We start from the raw sequence: 22,427 nt of genomic DNA, 5'->3' as shown, positions 1-22,427 counted from the left end.
CAAGAATTTATTCTTTCATTCTCCTGCTCTTGGAGTGTTTACTTCAGATCACCCTTTTCCAGTAAGCCTGGTCTCCTGCTGGTTGCAGCCTGGTCTATATTAAGGCTGAGGCAGTCAAGGATGGAAGCCATGCCATCCCTCCAGCATATGCAATGTCTTCTTCATCCAGCTTTTGCTAGATCAAATGTGTAAAGCTGGCGGGCTGGTATGAACTCCAACATATGGAACAGATGGCCAAGCTACCTGAGCTGGCATTGAGTCACTCTGGAAGACGTTGGAAGCTGGTTGGTCCAAAGCCTGACATCCTCATTCATAACGTGATGAAACCACCATATGTCTTCAATACATCATTGCTGTTTCACATCAAAAATGTCCAGCTGGCCCATTTGCACCTCTGCGGTGGCCTAGGTTTCAGAGCCATACAAAAGGACAGAAGCCAGTGCTGTTTGATAGATTCACGTCTTATCCAAGTTGATATGTGGTGTTGATGCCATAGAGGCTTCCAGAGAGCTTGCACAACACCAATAAACTTGCTGATTTGATGTTTCATGACAGCAAGGCAACCACTTTCCCTGGTAACAATGGAACAAGAATGTCACATTTTTATGTCTGTCATGTATCCTGATGTCTGTCTAGCTAGGTAAGGCCCCCATCATCATATCTGACTACCAAATAGTATTGAGGCATCTGTCCAATCTGTCTTATCTCACTGTCTGTCACAGGCATTTGTAAAGTGTCCATCACTGTAGAACCTAAGTGCCTAATACAGAAATTTAAAGGAATAATTTTTCCAGTCCACAAATGATCTGTTAATTCTGTTCCTCCAACCAGAAGAAGAAAATCTTATGAAGTGTGTATGGGGCAGGTGTTTGTAGGCATGCGTATGTGTGCATACCCTCCACTATTGGGAGCGGGTCTTCTCAAAGAGATAGTTACATTTAGTTCTATAATAGGAGAGATTGGGCTCGCTCTGGTTTTAGGAAAAAGGAAGGTGCCTCACATCCAGTGGGCCTCAGCTGAAAATAACCTTTCCCTAGCTCCTGAAATAGTCTCCCAGGGTTCATCCAGCTCTTGCGTTCCTATGGCTAGAAGTATTTTTGAGGGATTATATAGAGTGCAGTAGTTCAGGTGTAGGATCTTAGACTGAATGTGAAGTCCTATCAAGAGTCAGTGACTGGCACAAAGCACCAATGTGGAATACTATTGCTCAGGTGTCCTATCAGGAGTTGGGCTACAACTTGCTGTGGCCAGGGACATCTTTGATAGAGAGTGTTTCTGTAAAGTGATAATGGCCTATATTCCAGTGACCATACTCAGGTTCTTTTTAAAACACAATGCTGTGCACGTGATACTAGAATATTCAATAGTCATCTCAGCCAGTTGGGCCCTGACAACTGACAATAAAGGGGCGGACATCCTACTGGACAGTTGCATGTGTAAACACTCGACGTGTATGAATAAATGTGACAGTTGTGAGTTCAAATTAAGCATGCACACACATGCCCTAGGATTTTGATATTTTGAAAATCAGACCTTTATTTGAGTTATTTCATTGTAACTGTTTTTTAAGGAATTTAGAAGAAAACACATTTACAATAAATCAATGCATTTTTTTAAAAATCTGTTTAAATGTATGTTCCTGCATTTCTACAGGAACAAATCTGGGCAGGCAAGCTCTAATGGACACATTGGCACAACCTTAACTTCAGCTACCTACTCAAGTTACCTCTAAAAGATCTCCATAAAATGTAATGCTCTGAATGCATTCAGGAGTTCTGATGACATATACTTAGGAGCTAGATCTTCTTTTTCTTACACAACTGCAATTCCTATTGAGGTTGTAGGAGGGATGGGGGTGTGAGATGTAAAAAGAAGCCTAAAATTACCGATCCCCAAAATGCCCATTTCTTAAACTACAGGAGAGAGTGAAGCCAGTCACTTCTTATATCACAGGAGAGAATGAACCACATTTCATTTATAAAGAGTCTAGCAATAATGTACATTCTTTTTAAAACTGAGGCTTCTTGTTCCTTGCTTTTCTGCTTCACACCCTTACCTTCATATTTCACAACCACAGCTTTCAACAGAAGTAGAACATAAATCCATTCTTCTTTAATTGTTCTCTATTATACAAAACTAGACAAAGGTAGTTTTCAATGCTCATAATTTTGTTTAGAGTTTTAAAAATAATTGCATGGAAAAAGAGACCTAGAAAATCGCAGCCTTGCCATCTTTTTAAAATGAAATTAATGATTGGCTATTATAAATGGATTTATTTTTTCAGATTCTCGACTCTATAATCTTTGTAGAACTCTCCAACTGTAGTGTGGCAGCCCAGCTGTGGAGGTCTAAAGCCATGTGGTGGTGGAATAGGACACATTGCTTTAGAGAAACTCTCTGAGAGCAAAGTTCAACTGGTTTGTGATGTCAACAGAATCCCTTATTGTACTGCTTACTTGTTTTTTGTTTACAAGATGCATTGATGCACTTTTTTTTGCTATAATATACATTACACACAAGCATCTCACAGTTGCCCATGTGCTGGGTGCCACCTTTCAAAGAAGTTTCAGCTCACTATGTCCTTTCCCCTTCAGTTTGCATACACAGTTCCACTAATGTCAATGGGAGCTAAGTATGTGGAACAAGCTGTCCCTTTAAAGTGAGTGATCTGAGGCAGCCTTTGTTATATGATGACAGCAAGTTTCACTGCCACCTTCATTTTATACTGACGTTAGATCCATGCAGATATTTTTTATGCAGCTCATCCTGCTGCCTTGACCATAGTCCTTCTGTCCCCTTCCCATGACTCCAGCATTCTTCATACAAGACCTTTATAAGGACAAAGGGGGAGGCAGAGATTCATACAGAGCACATTGCACTCCTCCTATGATGAGTTTTGTATTTCAGTGAATACTGATCCCTGTTGCGGCTAAGTACCTAACAACTGGGCATTGTCTTGTGGTTGATGGTCTTGCATCATCCTTTATTTGCGATGGTATTCAGAGAGCTTTGTATGTACTTTAATGGGATATTGTTTTGTTTCTCTCAGGCCCAGATAACAGTGAATGGGAACGCTGGCACTGCTGCCAGTCCAATGAGTCACTTTCAAAGGCCTTTTTCCCCTTCTTCAGTTTACTCTCCACCAGCTTCACTTAATTCAAACATTATCATGCAGCATGGCAGGAAGATGGGTAAGCCTTTCATATAATGTTTACTTTATACATCACGCGACATGTTCTGATTTGTGGGGCAAGAACTGCAAACAGTTACCGAGCATTCCACATAAATAAAGGTATTATCTATTCATGTACTTTGGGAAAATTACAAGCAACAATACAATTTATTGTTAGACGCAATAACATTCCTAAACTGGCTTTACTACAGTCTTATTACTTTAAAGCAAGATTCTTACACATATGTGACTCTTGCAATAATTCCACTGGTTATATTGAGAGTATATTAAAACTGCATGACTTTCAGATATTCCTGAATGTGTATCAAAATCCCCTTAGGTGTCCCTTATCCTCATTAAGGCATTAGGGTCCAGTTTTGCATGGTGCTGAGTTACAGGTCCCTCAATTTGCACTATCTTCAGTGGAAGTCACCTCCTCACAGGTTGTGAGGTCTTGAGATTTTAAAAGCTTAAAGCTTTGCCAAATAAAATTTCATGTGTATTCTTTAGAGAGTCATAAGAATAGATCACACTTTACAAACATAAGGACAAGATCTCTGCCCCATGGAATTTAGTCTAAAATGATTTCTGTTTTCAAAAAAGCACATATAAGACCAAACATAATGTCTCTCCATTAATCTTTGTATGTGCAATCGTGTGGGTTTTCCAGTTTTCTCATCAACATTTGCATACTCAGAATCTATATGCACAAAAACATTTGAATATGCATAATGAGTTTGCTCCTGTGTTACATGGGAGGTCAGATTAGATGACCAAAATTGTCCCTTCTCACCTTAAAATCTATGAATTGTATAAATGCTATATCATCTGTGTACAAGTGATAACAGCAAAAATTGAGCATGTGTATCTGCACAGACAAAAATACAGGTTCATTTAAAAACACCTGATCTCTGATTTAGAGATCTGAGTGTTTATTAACTATGCTTCAGAAATTGTTCCTAGACAGTCCTTTTTGAACATGATTTTTAAGAGCATTATCTCAGGGTGGTTCTGAGTTTCTGAGACTTACAAAACAATGGCCAGATCTCACATTCATTGTACGCTCAAAAACCCTTCGATGCCAACAGATTGGGCCCTGCAAGGAGCATAAGATCAGATTTCAAAAGTTTTCTAAATTTAGCATCATATATATTTGAAAAAAAGCCCAGATATTCAGACATTTGACACACACAGATGCATCTCACCATGTATGTGTAGTACTGGAATATTTACAGGCTTTCAGACTAAGTAACTGAAAAGGTTGCGTTAAATCCAAATTCTTTCCAATAAAGAGGGAGAGAAAATATTCACATTACACTCAGAGCCGCAAATCATCACAGTCTCTTTTGTTGTGTTATATCACAGTTCTTCTAGTGAAACATTAAAGACTGCAATACCTACTGCATTGGAGGGAAGTCATAGTCTCCACCAGCAGTGCCAGAAATCTAGCTTTATGCCTAATTTCAGCCATCCTGCAGCAGAAACGTGGGTAGTACAGTACCTGCTGTTGCAAACCATGCTTATATAGTCATAAAGGCCCACTAATTAGCCACCGAAATCTGTTGCCTGAATGACTAGAGAATCTTGTTATGTTTCTTCTGTATGCAAGATTACATCTAAGCACATCACCTTATGACAGTACAAGGCTTCATATGACATGTCCCAGCATCTTAACATTGTGTCTTTTTGTTAATGACTTGCTGTGAATTTTAGAGGTAGGTAGTGGTAGCTAGTATTAATTTCAATAATTAAAAGAACAGTTGGGGAGGGAGTTGCAAAATTATCTTCAGCACCAAAAACCAATAGCAGATTGCAGTTTTCACCTCAATTAATGTAGGTGGCTCATTGGCATGTCTGCTACAGGGAGAGGCAGAGTTATTGATGTGCACATGGCATATTAGCCATATAAAGCTATTTAAATAAAGGTACTAATATATACCTTTTTATATAATTTATATATAATATAAATGTAAGGATGAAAAGTATCTGTAAAAAACATTATAGACCTCATAATTCATCTGAGTTCCAAAGCTGGTAACATTAAAGGGAGTTACCTGGGTAATTCTCTCACAGCAGAAAAGCAGGATCCAACATATGTACTGAAAATCTCTGTGGAATGTTTGAGTAAATTCATTACTACACATATAGAACAGAAATTGTTTTCAACTCTTCCATGCTTCTGGGAGCAGAAGAGTTCATACTACCGCAGAGCACTCATTCATAGTATGGATGGCAAAGTGGCAAGTTTAGTTTACAGAAAAAAAGTCTGTTCTGCTAGCTTCACTAAGAGTTTTGTTTGTCTGTGTGTTTGTCTCTCTCTTCCCTCAGCCAGCCCTTAAAAGCAGCAAAGCAAATTTTGTTTTCAAATATTGTAAGTTTTTTCCTAAAAAAAAAAAAAAAAAAGTCTCTCTTAACCTGAGAGATTTTGAGCTCAGCACAGAGGTTAACAAAATAATCCACATATGTGTAACTCCTTGAGTAGAAGGTTTTGCAGCGGAAATCCTACTAAACCCAGCTGCTCAGGCTAATGTGTAGTATTATCAGGTATTCTGTATGGATGTGGTTATCAAATTTCCTTTAATGCTTGTAAAGCACTTTGAAAATGTAAAGCGTGCTCTAAGTGCTACGTATGATTATTCTATCGCTATACAACATTCTGTCGCATTATCTTTACAGACTCCACAGAGACATACTCACAGTATGCTCAGTCTGTTGGCAGCAGCACCACTCCCAGTACAATACCAATCTGTAGATCTTCAGAGGAAGAGAAGAAAGTCACAGTCATTAGAGCACCACATTATGCAGGGATTGGCCCGGTAGATGAATCTGGAATCCCAACAGCAATTAGAACGGTAGGAAATGCCAGGGAGTGTGTGTTTGTGTGTGAGAGAGAGCGAGAGAGAGTGTGTGACAGAGAGAGAACTCAGACAATGAACTGATTGTTAGTAATGGGTTTTTCACATTCTTCTAGTCTTATATAATGTGGAATAGAGTATGTGTAATCAGAAGGCTCATGAATATAATACTGTGTGTTGCAGGAAGCATAACTGGGCAACCTCATAGTTCTAATTTCATTATAAATAGTCAGAACTGCAGTTTTCGTTCTTGTTTCTATTATTTTCCCTGCCCTTTGTGGTGTTACGCTTTAATTTCATTTCCTGTCTGGGTTGTCATTCTAAACCTGCAAAGTTGGCTAATTTTTGCGATTAGCAAATAAACCTCAGGTGCCTATTTTTTCCCTATGGCTCCTGTATTGAAATTAACAGACTTGATCCAGTAATAACCCCTTTGACCACTGTCCCAGTGAAATGCATCATGACCCACCATGCTTTTCCACAATCTTTAAATGAGCAGCATGGAAACCCTCTCATTGTCATTAGTCCAGGTTTGATGACTTGCCACTAATCACTGCTTGAGCTGTCCCAGGATGTCAGACGGAATGGTTTTGTTTTTACTATGCTGAAGCATTCTTTCCACACTGCTGTCAGGGCAGCCCCTTCTGGCTGGTCCAGACAGTAGCAGTGAGTCTACAAAGGAGCAGCTCACTGGCCTTCCTGGCTGGAGGAGAGGTGTTGTGCTAGACGGAGAGAGTAAGAAGAGTGGGAGCCAGGATGAAAGCAGCAGAGCCCTTGCAGGTGAAATCTTTGTGAAGTGCACGGATGTAGCAGCTATTGGATATACTTTGCCTGCCAACACCGACATATGGGGTTGTGTAATTGCCAAGAGCTGCTTCACTGGATTGAAAAATTAGGGGGAAAACAGGAATTGATGGAGAAAAGCAATAGGAAAGATTTCAGAATAAGTGGTAAGACTGGGATATTTTGTGTAAGGGGGAGGAGGAAACTCTAGCATTTCTTGCTTTCCTTTCCTTTGATTTCGGCATATACAAATGATACAATAGAAAGCTTTTAAAAAATGAGTAACTCGCATTAGAGCCAAGCTATAGCTTCCCATCCCTACTAAGCAGACGGCCCTGCCTTTTGTGTAGGAAGTTATTGTTTTGTTGTGCTTTTTTTAAGACTAGCAGACTGATTCCGTAAGGTGGATATTAATTATATAAGAGTATAACTGAAATCCCCCAAGTGTATTTAATGTGGCTGGCAAGCTGCCAACAGTGTATTTGACTTCCAGATATGATAGTCTCAGGCTCTTAAGATTTTCTCTGAAACTCATGTATGCCATTTGGACTTTTTTTTTTTCAAGTTTGGGATTGCTTTCTTTTCAGCTCTGTGCTGCTGCATCAAAAACTTATGCAGCTTGTAATATTACTGTTATGTAAATGAGTCTCATGACCCGAGTGAGTTAAAAGTTACGGTCTGCTAGGAATATACCATGTAAATAAGAGAGTGAGAGTGTGTGTGTGTGTGTGTGCTGTCACTTCCCTCACACCCCACAGGAGTTAGCTGGAAATGAGAGTCAGTTCTCAAGGTACTGATCTGAATATACACTTTAAAGAAACTTTAAAGATGTGTAGATCTGAGCATATCCCAGCAGTGAGAGAATGAAGGTGGTGGTGGTGTCAGCAAACATCCTGCACCATCCCATCCCTCAGAAATGCAGCACCATCCAGGAACATATAGAAGTGCCACGGCAGCGTTTTCAGTGAACAAGGGAAAACAGGAGAGTAGCACTTGCTCTGTTTTCCAAGGGTCATTGGGCACCCAAATATCCAGCTTGCCCTTCAGTCTTCTGGTGGAGGGACCTGGATGTTTCAGTTCAGCTTATCTCAGCAGTACAATGAAAGTTTCAGAGTTTCTTCTACAGATTAAAAAGACAGCTGCCTGCAGAGTGCAGTAAACATGAGTTCCAGTGTAGTAGATAACGTTAAAAAAGTCTGCCCCAAGCCACAGATGGCTCATCACGCTGATGTGGTTTAATGTGTGTCTGTATCTGTTTCCAAAGCTAACAGTACACGAGGGAGTTAAGTGACTAGCCTTGCATCCAGCCGTCTTTGACTTTCTTAACTCTGTGGTTAGAAGTTGTCCAATAAAAATATTATCTCACCCACCTTATCTCTCTAACCCTATGGATCAGGTATCCATTTTGTAGCTGGGTGAACTTGAGGAAGTGTTTCAGTGTGAGTTTGAACCCACAACCTCCAGGATTGTACTCAAGCCCCTTAACTGCTCAGCTACTGCACCTCATTGTAAATAACATAACTATTGTATATTGAGACACTGTGCTGCACAAAGAGAGGCTTTCAAATGAGGGTTTAGAAACAAACTTTTTGCAGAATGTAGTGCTGATGATCTCCTCCCGTTTTCCCTTTATGCCCCCAGTCCTCAAAGCTCAGTGCTGTCCTGCCAAGAAAGGCTGGATGAAGCTATCTTCAAAATCCATCCTTCACATTTCTGTCTCTCAAACTGGAAGCAATCACTGCAAAGCTCTCCTTACTCCCAGCATCAGAGTTTGTTGCCTTGATAGTATTTCAGCCCCTGCCAAACCAGGAAGCATGGGAGTAAGCCAAATTCTGGCACTCAGACCCTTGCATGTTAAGGTACTGCAATACGACCAAACTACCAGTATAGCCCCCGGCATTTTGAAGTGCCAGGGCAGAAAAACTTAGACTTTGGAAGTTTGGAACTTTGGAAGTTGAGTTTTCCGTCAAATTGTCAGCTGTGATTTTAATCCAGTTTTCAAATTATCCAGCTAGTTTGGGAGCAAAATAATATCTATACTGTGTTATTGCTAAGCGTTTGAATCTTTGAGGATGAGGAAAAACAAGATAACTGTAAGAATCTAATCATGTATGTCCTCAAATTTGAGCATTAGCTATGTTGTTGGAGATCTCTGTTTCTTCAGCTTCTATAATATACCAATATTTGGGAATAAGAATTTACAAACACAAAATGTAATGTTTCCATATCAGTAAGAAACAGAACTTTTAAATCAAGCAGTAAGTGAATTAGGCTATTTTCCTAAATACAGTAATAAATATAATATGTGCAGTATCAACTGTATCCACAAGCAGAAATTAAAGTGGTACTGTACTAGACATCACTAAATTTAAATACCATTACTATGGTTCTAACCAAGAAAAAAGTCACTAAAATGCAGTGTGACTGCATATTTTTTATCCACAGTATCCAAAATAATTGTTTCACAGTTAACTATCAAATTATTCTATATACTAAAGAGGCCTTTCTTTTGTGTGTAAATAACAAAATGCAATCTGACTAGATTTCCTTCACTTACGCAATGATGGAACATTCCAGCTAGAACTGATTTCTTTTAATGGATTTTACCCACTGATAATTAGGAAACATTTTAACACAAAGCACTGTTTAATTATGGGTTGCTTCATACGTGAAATAGAATGTAGGGCAAAATGAAAAAAGCTCCACTGAGAATCATAAATGCCTGCTTTAATTGTGCGCTTTCTGATGGATTGTTACAACACTGAAAATGATTACAGAGTCTCCCAAGTACTACTTGCAGATTTTTCTTTTCTTTTTTACTATCTTTTCCTTGATTATTCATTCAAATATAATAACTGTGTCTCACCATTTAATTGTAATAAATGCAGTGCATGTGAATCAGCATGGTATCTAAAATGACCAGATGCATGGGTGAACTTGGATAATTCACAGTGTAATGCATGGCTTGTGGAGTTAGCTAATGTAAATTGAAATACTATATTTTAAAAAATTGATTTATCCCTCCTTAACTCATTTAATATTTCCCAAAACATAGGGTCAGAGAATTGAAGGGCAAAACCTGCCCAAGTAAACAAAAACATGTTTGGGAGAGGAGAACTGAAACTTAATGATATGATGTCATGTCCTGTCCCGTTCTCCAAACCCCCCCCCCCCCTTCCTGGCCCCATGAAAGCCTCTCCACATGTATTCTGCATGATTGGATTTCCATAGATTTGGAGGGGATGTGACTGTCAGCAAGGGAACTGGGCCTGGGGACATCTATGCACCTTCATTCTCTGGCAAACTGTGAGGACATAACCATAATGATGAATGGTGACACTTTTGCATTAATTCCCATAGATTTTCACCACCATCCATTCAAACTCAGTTGGAGGATCATTTCTGGCCCAGTACAAGCAGGGAGATGTTGGTGGCATGAGTCCATTGGCTTCTTCATAAATCCAGCTCAATTATCCCTCCCCAGAGTCTTGCAAGTACAGAGATATAACCAACCCTTGGGAATTAATGTTAACAAGATCAGAATTAATCCCTGTGAGTTAGCAATTAGCAATTTTGTGAGACCTAATATTTTTTTCACAAGAAGTCTTGCAGATAAGCTTTGTGATAGGGAGTAGTTTCTGTCCGGTTACTTACAATGATAGCTCCTCAAAGTGCAGTTTTAGGGGTTAACAAATTAGAGGAGTTAAATATAAGGTAATGACTATAGCAAGGAGCATTTAAAACCACAAAAAAGTGCCTCTTTTAACATAAGTAAGCAAACTGCTGTTTTAAAATATTTATTAGTGACTTTAAAAAGATGGTGAACAGTGAGGTGATAAATATTCAGATGTCCAAATTCTGTAGGTTAATTTGGACTAGAGAAGACTTTGGGGAACTTCAGTGGGTGAATGTGAATGGGCAGCATGGTAACAGATAAAATTCAACAATGGCAAATGGAAAGTAATGCGCATTGCAAGGTATATAGTGAACTTTTGTGAGGTTCCAAATTAATTATCACCACTCATCTAGCAATGTGGGCTTCATTGCAGACATCTGAATAGGAAGCTCTGCTCACTGCTCAGCAGTGGTCACCAAAAGCAAACAAAATGCTAGGATATAAAAAGAACAGGATAGAAAATAATCTTGAAAATGTTATTTTGCTATTATATAAATCAGTGAGCTCTCCTCACCTACAATACTGTTTCAGTTCTGGTCATCCTATCTCAAAAAAGATATTGCAGAAATAGAAGGGGTTCAAAGATGGATGGTGAAAGTAGTTAGAAGCCTGGAGAAATTTCCATAAGAAAAAAGATTGGAAACTGAATAGTCCCAGTGTTTTCAGAGGAAAGAATGAGAGGAAACGTCAGAGAGGTGTATCAAATAATGAGTGGTATTCAGAAGGTAAATTGAATGTTCCTGCTTATCCTTTCTCCTGATACAAGGACCAGGGCAACAAATGTAAAACTGATAAAAGGAAATAATTATGCATTATGTAAAAATAGTAACATATGGAACTCATTGCCACGATATGTCATGAAGGTCAAATTCCCAGTAGCATTAAAAAAAGATGTTTATACAGGTAATGAAAATTTCCACAGCTGTATTCAGTAGCAATTTTATTTTAAGATAATTTCATGTTCACCACTAACTGCCTGGAGTTAGGAAGAAATGTTTCCTGTGGGCTGGTAATTGCCTACTGTTAGGTTTCTTGCACTTTCCTAGAAATAGGGCACTAACAAATTCACGGCCCATTTTGGTTAATTTCATGGTGATAGGATTTTAAAAATTGTAAATTTAATTATTTCAGATATTTAAATCTGAAATTTCACATTGTTGTCCCTGTAGGGGTCCTGCCCCAAAAGGGGTTTGTGGGAATGGGGGGTCACAAGATTATTGTAGGGGGGTCTCGATATTGCTGCCTTTACTTCTGCGATGCTAGTGGTGGCTCCTCTGTCTTCAAAACTGGGCTACCGGAGAGCGGTGGCTGCCAGCCGGGAGCCCAGCTCCAAGGGCAGCGCCGTCCCTAGCAGCATCGCAGAAGTAAGGATGGCATAATATGGTATTGCCACCCTTACTTCTGCACTGCTGCTGGCAGAGTGCTTCCTTCAGAGCTGGGCGCCTGGCCAGCAGCCGTCACTCTCCGGCCACCCAGCTCTAAAGGCAGCACAGAAGTAAGAGTGGCAATGCTGCAGCCCCGTCCCCCTTCAAAAACCTTGCAACCCCCCTGTGGTCCTCTTTTGGGTCAGGACCCCCACTTTGAGAAACCTGTATAATATAGGGTGAAATCTGTATAATATAGGGTAGGAGTTCACAAAAGACCAGATTTCACGGTCCGTGATGCATTTTTCACGATGTGAATTTGGTAGGGCCTTACCTATAAAGCATCTGGTACTGGCCACTGTCAGAGGCAGGGCATTAAATAGATGGACCACTGATCTGGAATGGCAATTCCTATATTCTTAAATACTGTCTTTGTATCCAGAAGCAGATTCCAAACTCCAAAAGATATTTAGGGCTGAGTCAAAGATTCATAGGAAACCTTGCAGCTGTACAGTGAATAAGAAAGTGTGTGTGTGGGAGGGATCAATAAGGGACTGACCACAATGGGCCAAATTCATCCCTACTGAATCTCTTTACAAATCAGTGGAATTACAGTGGAGATGAATTTGATCTAACATGACACCACTGATCTTTTTGTTTCTTTAGCTAATTGTTGTAAACTGTATTTTATTTAGACAGTTGACCGGCCAAAGGATTGGTATAAGACAATGTTCAAGCAAATCCATATGGTTCACAAGCCTGGTAAGTATACATTTTTCTATTTGTTACATAACTCTTCGTAGCATTAAGAAATGCACTTTCCCTGCATTCTGGTGGCTTGCTCTCTGATAATAACAAAGCTTATGATCACTGACTTGTAGATATTGAAAAGAGCCCAATGGGAATGTGATGAATGTTATTACGCAGAAATGTTTTTCCAGCAAATGGCTATGTACTTTTCTGATGGATTTATTTTTAATACTAACAAAAAATAAAGGAGAAAAGCCTATCTGATCATGTACAGCACAAGAGGTCAGTGAGATGTTCTGAGCAGCAAGGAACATTGCCTGTACTCATCTTCAGTCTGAGTGACCAGGACTTGGCTGGGTACAGGGTGGTCATTGCTACCTTCTGTTACAGAGCTCCTATGTGCTAGAACAATGAGGCCTACTGAATGAGGAAATATGCTGCCTTCACTTATTTTCCTCTCTCCTCCTATTAATTTCTAAATAAATTATTTTTGAAGAAAAGGAGCCTCTGACATATGATTAGTCTTATTAATATCATATTTTTGCTTACTCTCCCTTTTATCCAAGGATGTCAAGGCACTTTACAACAATAATTATGCTTCATTATACCTCAGTGAGGGAGGGAGTTGATATTATTCCAATTTTACTGATTGGGAAATTGATGTAGCTAAGTTGATTTGCTTGCGGTCATAAACGACATCAATGCAGGATCAAGAATGGAAAAACACCAAAATTATGTCTCCCAGTCCCCTGCTCTAGCCACTGGACAGCATTGCTAGATGTAAGAAGTTGCTTTTCATAGTAGGAATGATACGTTGCTGTCCTGTAATAAGGGGAAAGAGAGAGGAGAGGGAATGGCTGGGATGAGATGGGGGTTGAATAGAAAAGAATGAGTATAACTCACAATTTGGGGTGAACCAGTAACTGTGCAATCTGGTGTCATGGCAACAATATGCCATTCAGATAGGAAGATAAAAATAGCCTGTGATAAGTGTAAAGGGCAAAGACAGACTCCAGAAAACACGAGGGGTGAGAGCTGATTGCCTACTGATCTTCTGTTTGTATTTGCAAAGACAAAGCTGCTTACTATGATATACTGAAAGCTATTGCACTACTGTAACATATATATTTCTCTTTATAGACGACGGCACAGACATGTATAATGCTGCATATGCATATAATACTGGTAGGAGTTATTCCCTCACTTCCAATGAGTCTTTTGTTAGTGTTAGCAAGCAACAGTGGTAGCTAACCACTTAGGCCTGCTCTTATTAAGTTTGTGTAACAAACAAAATTTCATCATTCTTTTTTATTTCTGTTTGTGCATGTTTGTGTCTTTGTTCACCAAATGTGGCAAAGCCTCATTTTGGTTTCTTTCTTACTACAGAATTAATCAGACATGTACTGCAGATGTGGCCCTCTCAGTGCAGATGGGATATACTGTAATGTTGTAATCTCTGACTAAATTATATTTATTCTCACTAATGATAGTGAACAGTTTGAGTCTTGAATATTAAACTAAAGAGTAAAGTGCAGTATGAAAGTGTTAACTGTAAATACATATACAGATGAAGATAAGCACGGTGCAGTATGTTGTATACAACTGCCATATTTTTAGATTATACTACATTAAGAATACCAAATTATGATGCTTCTATTTTGTTATCTTATTAATTTTTCATTCTGGAATTGACATTATTTAGCACTAAAAAAGTAATATATTATTCCTATAACAGATATATAAATTTCAAATCTTTCAGAAGACGGGAATCATACTGCAGAGATATTTTACTACAACAAAAGCTCCTTATCATGTGAATGAAATTTACACACACAAAGTATTGTATGTTATGCAAAAAGCACTTTTAAGAGTTCTTTAATTTAAATTTTCATATTGCTTTCAATGGGGCTCCCATGCTGATATTTTATGTGTTATCAAGAATATGTGTGTATATCCAAGGTTCATGACCCAAATGGACTCTTGAGAGCTTAGCCAAGACATTTGTCTGGGTAATTGTCCACAAATCTAATTATGTAGAGATGCTCTTACATACAAACCCAAAGAACATTCATTAAAAAGAATGAAAAAGGCGTGTCTATTTCTTTTTCCTTCTCAGCCGATGACACCAATAACAGCTGAGGGCAGGACAGTTCTGGGGGACTAATAACAGGTTGCAGTTAATTGCACCTCAGACATTATCTCCCCCCAGCTGGTGATTAATTCCCATGTAATGTCCTGAGCCTCTGGGGGTGGGGCAGGTAAGAGGGGCCATATATAGTTCTATAATAATTATTTGAAAATGCACACAATACTCACCGATGTGTTTCTAAAACTTACAAGGTTTCGATGTCCCAGATTTGTTAAATGAATGTTTGGTGTTTTACTGATATGCATTTTGGTTGTTTCTATGTTCTGTTTTACTTTAGGTAGCTACAGCCCATCCCTCCCCACTCAGCCACACCCTGCTGCAAAGACACAGACATACAGACCATTGTCTAAAAGTATTTCTGACAATGGCACTGATGCCTTTAAGGTCTCCTCCCCGATACCTCCTCCACATGTACCACCTCCGGTCCCACCACTTCGTCCAAGAGAGAGGTCTACACTAGAAAAGTAAGCAGATTTCCTGGTAGGGGGAAACAGTCTATAGTAAATACAACATTGTAATCAACTAATAAAAGTAATGGCTGTAGAAGTAGCATGAGACAATTGGGTTTGTGATCATCGGGAGAACTGCATGGTGAATTGCCTGGCAGATACGAAGGTTGCGGTCCTCTTGAGACATATAGATAGACGTATATGCAGTGCCGGGTAGGTGCCAGTGGTCGTGGTACATTTAGGTACCAGTGACATAGGAAAAGAAGGATAGAGGTCCTGGAAGCCAAGTTTAGTCTATTAGGTAAGAGATTAAAGTCCAGGACCTCCATGATAGCATTATCTGAAATGTTTCCAGTTCCACCCGCAGGCTGCGTTAGAGAGGCAGAAAAATTGCATTATCTCAATGTGTGGATGAGATGATGGTGTTTGGAGGAGGGATTTAGGTTTATTAGGAACTGTGGAACCTTTTTGGAAAGGAGCAGCCTGTACAGGAAGGATGGGCTCCATCTGAACCAAAATGAAACCAGATTACTGGCATGTAAAATTAAAAAGGTTGTAGAGGGCTCACATGAATCAGACAGAGACACTCCTTAGGAAGGGATTTATTAAAGGGGATATCCTGTATCCTAGTAAATAGGACTGGAGAGAAGTTGATAAAGTACAGGCAGGAACTGAAGAGAAAAAGAGTCCCATTCAATTACATTACATGAAGGAAGATGACTAAATATTGACAATTTTTATATTTCCACACTTAAGCCATTCTTTTTAGGTGACAAATCTGAGGCACTGCCCCAGATTGAGGTGTCAAGAGAAGAGGTTTTGGAACAAATTGATAAATGAAACAGTCATAAGTCACCAGACCAGAAGTTATTCACCCAAGAATTCTGAAGGAAATTAAATATGAAATTGCAGAACTGCTAACTGTGATAGTGCACATATTGCCTCTCTACCAGATGACTAGAGGATAGCTAATGTAACTCTGGTTTTTAAAAAAGACGCCAGAGGTGTCAAAGTTTGCAGATGATACAAAATAAATGTATATAGTTAAGTCCAAAGCTGACTGAAGAGTTACAAAGGGATCTCAAAATGAGGTGACTGGGCAAAAAAATGGCAGATGAAATTCAGTGTTGATAAATGCAAAGTAATGCATATTGGAAAACATAATCCCAATTATACATAGAAAATGATGGGGTCTAAATTAGCTGTTATCACTCAGGAAAGAGATCTTGGATTCATTGTAGATAGTTCTCTGAAAACTTCTGCTCAATTTGCAGCGGCAGTCAAAAAAGCTAACAATGTTAGGAACTATTAGGAAAGGGATAGATAATAAGACAGAAAATATCATAATACCACTATAAATCCATGATATGCCCACACCTTTAATACAGTTTGCAGATCTGGTTGCCCTATCTCAAAAAAGATGTATTTGAATTGAAAAAAGTACAAAGAAGGGCAACAAAAATTGGGGTATGGAACTGCTTTCATATGAGGAGAGATTAAATGACTAGAACTGTTCATCTTAGAAAAGAGATAACTAAGGAGGTATATGATAGAGGTCTATGAAATCATGAATGGTATTATAAAATTGAATAAGGAAGTGTTATTTATCCCTTCACACAACACAAGAACCAGGGGTCACCCGATGAAATTAATGGGCAGTAGCTTTAAAACAAACATAAGGAAGTATTTATTCACACAACGCCCAGTCAGCCTGTGGAACTCATTGCCGGGGGATGTTGTGAAGGCCAAAACTATAACCGGGTTCAAAAAGAATGAGATAAATTCATGGAGGATGGATCCATCAATGGCTGTTAGCCATGATGATCATGGACACACCCCATGCTCTAAACCTCTGACTGCCAGAAGCTGGGACTGGATCATCTGATAAACTGCCGTTTTCTGTTCATTCCCTGTGAAGCACCTGGCATTGGCCACTGTCGGAAGACAAGACACTGGGCTGGATGGACCATTGGTTTGATCCAGTATGGCATTCTTATGTTCTTATGAGAACAAGGCCATGACTCAATGGGGCATTCAGATATTAAATGATGTTATTGTTCCAGTGTGGGCACCATGCTTGATGCTGTCTTGTCTGGCACTGGTATTTAAGGAGCATAGGAAGTCTTGTGCAAGTGATACCTTATAAAGCATATTGAACATCCATTCTTTTCCATGGAACTGACCTGCCTCCTATATTTCAGAATGATCCAAGCTGTAGTGACCATTTCTCACTATGACTTTGTGCTGATGCATAAAAGTAGTTTGAGACCTTGGGTACATCTGCACTCCAAAAAATCACCAGTGGTGGCAAGTCTAAGAGCCTGGGTCTACAGACTCTGGCTCACCAGGCTCACACTGCAGCACTAAAAACAGCTTTGTAGATGTTTGTAGAAGAACAATAACAGGCTTGACAAAGCCCTGGCTGGGATGATTTAACTGGGAATTGGTCCTGCTTCGAGCAGGGGGTTGGACTAGATGACCTTCAGGGGTCCCTTCCAACTCTGATATTCTATGATTCTATGTTCCCATTCAGGCTGGAGCTTGGGTTCTGAAACCAGGTGAGATGGGTGGGACTCAGAGGTCCAGCCCAAACCCAAATGTCTACATGGCTGTTTTTAGCCCCATAGTACAAGCTGTGTGAACCCATCTGAGATGTTTGTGGGGCACATCTTTGGAGACATGATGAGGAAAATTCCATATCCTCCTCCCCCTTTCCCTATCTCTTCTTTTGAAGCAGAAGAAGGGTTTCAGATTGAAGGGACTTGGGCATTTTCTCCCCATTTTCCTGCCTCTCTTGCTGCAGTAGCACAAATCATAGTGTTGGAATTAATATTCAGCCCCCCAAGAGCTAAATCCTGTTAGTTCAGGAAAGAATCCCCTCTCCCTTTAGTCAAAGAAGATCAGATTAAATGAAAAGTGCTGTACTATTTATTGCAATTACAAGTTCCAGTGCTGGAGCAAACTTTTTATTTTCATACATGCAGACCCTAGAAATTTCAGCACAGTTGCAAGTACTATTTCAAAATCCAGTTTTACATTAACTATTTCTAAATATTAACAGCAATGCGTTTTAAGAAAACAAAATTGTGCCAAATTCTGCTCCAAGTTATGGATGCAACCTCCAGTATCTTGGATGCACCATATAAATGAGAGCAGAATTTGGCCCATTCTGTCTTGTTGATAGCAGGAAATGTCTTTTATATCTATAAAAGGAATGCTATGCAATGAATAATAAACTTTATCAGACACTGAATTTGAAAAACAACAATCAAACAAAAAATCCCTTAGTAATCTACTGAATGTATTGTAGGAAAAGAAAATTAGGAGCTTTTGAACATTCAACCAATTGATCCTATCATTGCAGCTTTTCAAAATACCTGTATATAAATACTTTCTAAAAGATAACTAATTTGTTTTACTCTATTATCAGTGTGAGCAAGGAGTAGAATGTAATGTATTTTAATCTCATAATATTGTAATATTCTGTGATCATATAATAATGATTCTAATAGCGCGAATGAACCACTCAGGAGTAAGCACTTAGACCCAAGTTTAATTGGTTTGGTTTCTGTTTTAAGAAATGTCTTATATCAGGTGAAAATAAATTGCTTTTGCTTTCCTGTCTGTCTTCTGTACCTTAGGGCCTTAGTTTTTCCAGAACTGGATACATTGTTTAAGCTTGATGGCTGTTGCCATGGTCTGGTTGGCTAGGGCAGGATAAGAACCTCTACTAGTGATTACAGTGTAGGTGCCTCACAAAGGCTTTTGTTAGCATGCCGTACAGAAATGCAGAACCGCTTACCTCTACCCAAATTCTGGAGTTGCGGTGATAGTCCTGCCACCTGGCCAGATAGAGTGAAGATCCTTTTAGGAGCCAGGAACCAAGGTCTCTTGCAATTCATTCTGCTTGGAGGAAACCATTCCAGCATTAATTTGGATATGTCACCTCTCTATTTTAATCCTGTGGATGACGAGACTGACAGAAGAAATCCAAGTTCTCCAGATTGGGGAATTCTGAAGTCTTTAGCTTTGTGTACTCATGACCAGTCAGCCATGGCACCAGCATTAAAAGAGTGAGTCTTTCTTGCCACTAGGAGATTTTTAATTGTCTATGAAACCAAAGCATTTAAACCCTCACCTAAGAAGGTTTAGGGTCCACATGCATAACATCTTTGGATCTGGGAGGCAAGATATGGTATGCTTCACATTATCAGTTAAACAGAAGAAGTCACAGCACATAAGGGTTTAAGGGCTAAAAATTGTAAATGAAGTAAAATGAGTATGAATGTAAATTTTAATGGCATCTTTTAGTCTTTAAAATGACTTAAATTCTCTGAATTATTTTGAATAAAATGCAGCCTATACAGAACACATTCTTGGGAGGTATAATTTCAATTTTCTGCTCTGAAACCATAATTTCTTCCCAGTTAAAATATACAGTAAGTGAACGAGGTGGTTTTACTTTGCTTGAAATGTACAATAATCCAACAGCAGAGATATCTGAATCCCAGCACTTGCTCCTGCAAACATACCTGTGCTGTGTACTTTCAACAGAAAAGCTACTGTATAGATATTTTTTTTAAGCACATGATAAAACATGACATATGCTTTGCTTAATGTCAGGTCACTTCAAGCTATGTCACATCATATGATGCAACATAGGCTGACATAATTTACCAAGGTTTGCTAGTTTTTACTGTGAACACATGCAGCAATTACCAGCGACTCTTCCCCATGAGTTACTGGTGGGCCATTTGCCACATTTCTAATTAAAAAGACACGTAGGCTGCAGTCATCCTAAATACAATAAGGCTAGCGATGGCAAAAACTGCCCTGAAATGAAAGTTCCTGCCATTATAACAACTAGCTGACAACCACGAATGAAATGTAGTCCAAATAAGTGCTGAGATATTATGGTGAGGGATGCAATATAAGAAACTAATTAAAATAGAATACAAGTGATTTCTTTTAGTGGATAGCACCAACAAGCTGCTAGGCAATTTATAGTTATGAAGATAATGGATGAAATCTTGGTGCTATTGAAGTCAACTCCCATTGAATAAGTAGGACCAGAATTGCACTCAAGGTGCCTGACCTGAAGAGCTTATAAAGATGAACTGAAATGATCATTTATTTGATTAAGCAAACTTCCAGTTGAACAGTGTATCTGGACACAAACAAGTGAGAAGAATACAGCTATAGATCAGCATACAGAGCATCCATTATACTATTTTCTTTAAATATTGTTCCTGAAGTTATCGAGCATGAAACATTTTGCTAACTATGTAATTTAATCAGTATATATTTGTGAAAGCTTTGTCCAGTGACTAAAGCATTTAGCATTTACCTATACAATTAAAGCGTCTTTAAGTTTTACTGGATTTATATGTACGATACAATAAATGCTTCTGATGGCCACCAGCATTTTAACTACTGTGTCATCTCAACCTGCTCAGAGCTGATACACCCAGTATAGTGGTAAAAATACTGGTTGTATCCTGTCTACATTACCACTCCCACCATTGCTATGACATATGGAACAACAGTGGTGGGAAATGTATATCAATAATTGATATCAATATCTATAATAATATTGTGAGGGGATTTAGTCATGTTTACTTCTTTTATTGTACATTTCAAATGCATAAAAACCTTTCTATATACATTTCAGATTTACTGTGGAACAAACATTACGCTAGCATCTCCACTATTGCTATCACCAGTAAAGCCGCACCAGTGCTAGCAATAGTAGGAAAGAAAAAGACCAGTGTAGACAGGCATAGACACATGGAGTAAGTTACGGGGGCTAAGCTTTGCTTAATTCATATTCCTTCCCTTTGAGGGTTATGTCTTTGTCTTAATATTCTATTCATGCGTTTTGGGCCAAATCCTGTTCACTTTCCTCTTGTGAATAGCCCCTTGAAGTCAATGGACTAACTGTGTGAGTAAGACAAGCAGGATTTTATCTCTAGTATGTACTAAAAATGTAGAATAAAATCCACATCCAGTAGACTAAAATCTGCATGTTTTCTGTCATTGCGGAACCTGGTGAGGTTGGTTGTAACTTTCATGATTGAGGGTGGGAAGAGAGAGCAAGTTGTATGGTGCAGTGTAACTGCTGACATATGTATATGCCTTTTACAGAGCTGCAGTGTTGGTGGAAAAGACAATCCCGCTCAACTGTTTATGTTTGTTATTTAGAAATGACTGGGATCCTCCTGACAGAAAAGTAGATACCCGCAAATTCCGTTCTGAACCAAGAAGTATTTTTGAATATGAGCCGGGAAAGTCATCAATTCTTGAACATGAAAGACCGGTAAGAGGTGTATATGAAACGTGTTCCCACAACAAAAGGCTTAGTGAGAGTTAAATTTGTGCTTATTATTTTAACTGCAAATTATAACTAGTTAGTATTGAATTTCCACTTTTGTATTTGGAGTTTGGTCAGCTCACATGGAAAATTCTGCCTTGATCCTCCTGGATGGTTGTGTAGATAATTTGGGATTGGTTTGATTTACTTGTACTTGTTGATTTACTTGTTAATTTAGCTTCTTTGGCATTAAAAAGAAGTCAAAGAATCACTGTGAGAAATTAACCTCCTTTTAGATTTCACATGTTAGATGTAAGTTCATGGAAACTACTTGTTGCAATTTGAATGCATATCCAGCACTCAGTTTGTCACCTGGTTACAATAATTTTATCAACACATATGATTAACATAGGAGTTATGCACCTGCCTGTGGTGGTAAGTCACTAGATAGTCCAGAAAAAAAATCCTACACTGTGTTGTCTGGATATGTGCCTAATGGTATCCTCTCAAGAACATTGTGTTGCCTGTACACTAACCTGTGACTAAAAAATTTTTATTGCTGTTTTCTGAGCCATATGTCTGTAGTTGTGAGATTCCTCACACGCATGTCTAATAAGGCTAAAATCTAATGCTTGCAAAATTATCACTAATCTAAGTTTCCATTCACTGAAAAGGCATATGCAACCAGCTCTTCTACTGTACCCTGGTAGTGTTCCAATACCCCGTCATTTATGGAGATTGATGCATATCATGTTATCTTTTTTCTGCGAGATGCAATGGTTGATGGAGTCATGTTTTAAGGGGGAGTTTATGTAATTATTATGCATAGTATTATAATATTAGTATTATAACATTATAATTATTATGTTAGTATTATTATACATAAATTCAGAGGGCTCATTTTATTAATCGAAAAATA

The 22,427-nt window shown here is 38.8% G+C and overlaps 1 protein-coding gene across 37 annotated transcripts in view; it reads left to right on the top strand.

Annotated features, from left to right (window-relative positions):
* SORBS2 (sorbin and SH3 domain containing 2) overlaps positions 1-22,427 on the top strand; it is a 405,939-nt gene that overhangs the window by 316,645 nt on the left and 66,867 nt on the right. For 32 of the 37 annotated variants that reach the window (XM_048847985.2, XM_075127865.1, XM_075127864.1 and 29 more), the window contains 6 exons: positions 3,050-3,191; positions 5,849-6,024; positions 12,546-12,612; positions 13,741-13,785; positions 15,027-15,213; positions 21,400-21,514. In XM_048847985.2, coding sequence (XP_048703942.1) covers positions 3,050-3,191; positions 5,849-6,024; positions 12,546-12,612; positions 13,741-13,785; positions 15,027-15,213; positions 21,400-21,514 — 732 coding nt within the window. The remainder of the gene's footprint in view (positions 1-3,049; positions 3,192-5,848; positions 6,025-12,545; positions 12,613-13,740; positions 13,786-15,026; positions 15,214-21,399; positions 21,515-22,427) is intronic. The other 5 variants (XM_075127867.1, XM_075127870.1, XM_048848001.2 and 2 more) reach the window with 1 other exon arrangement.

This window comes from Caretta caretta, chromosome 4 (genome assembly GCF_965140235.1).
Source record: "Caretta caretta isolate rCarCar2 chromosome 4, rCarCar1.hap1, whole genome shotgun sequence".
Classification (NCBI taxonomy): Eukaryota; Metazoa; Chordata; order Testudines; family Cheloniidae; genus Caretta; species Caretta caretta.
The sequence above is the reverse complement of the archived record's forward strand: the minus strand, read 5'-3'. Positions and strand labels throughout refer to the sequence as shown.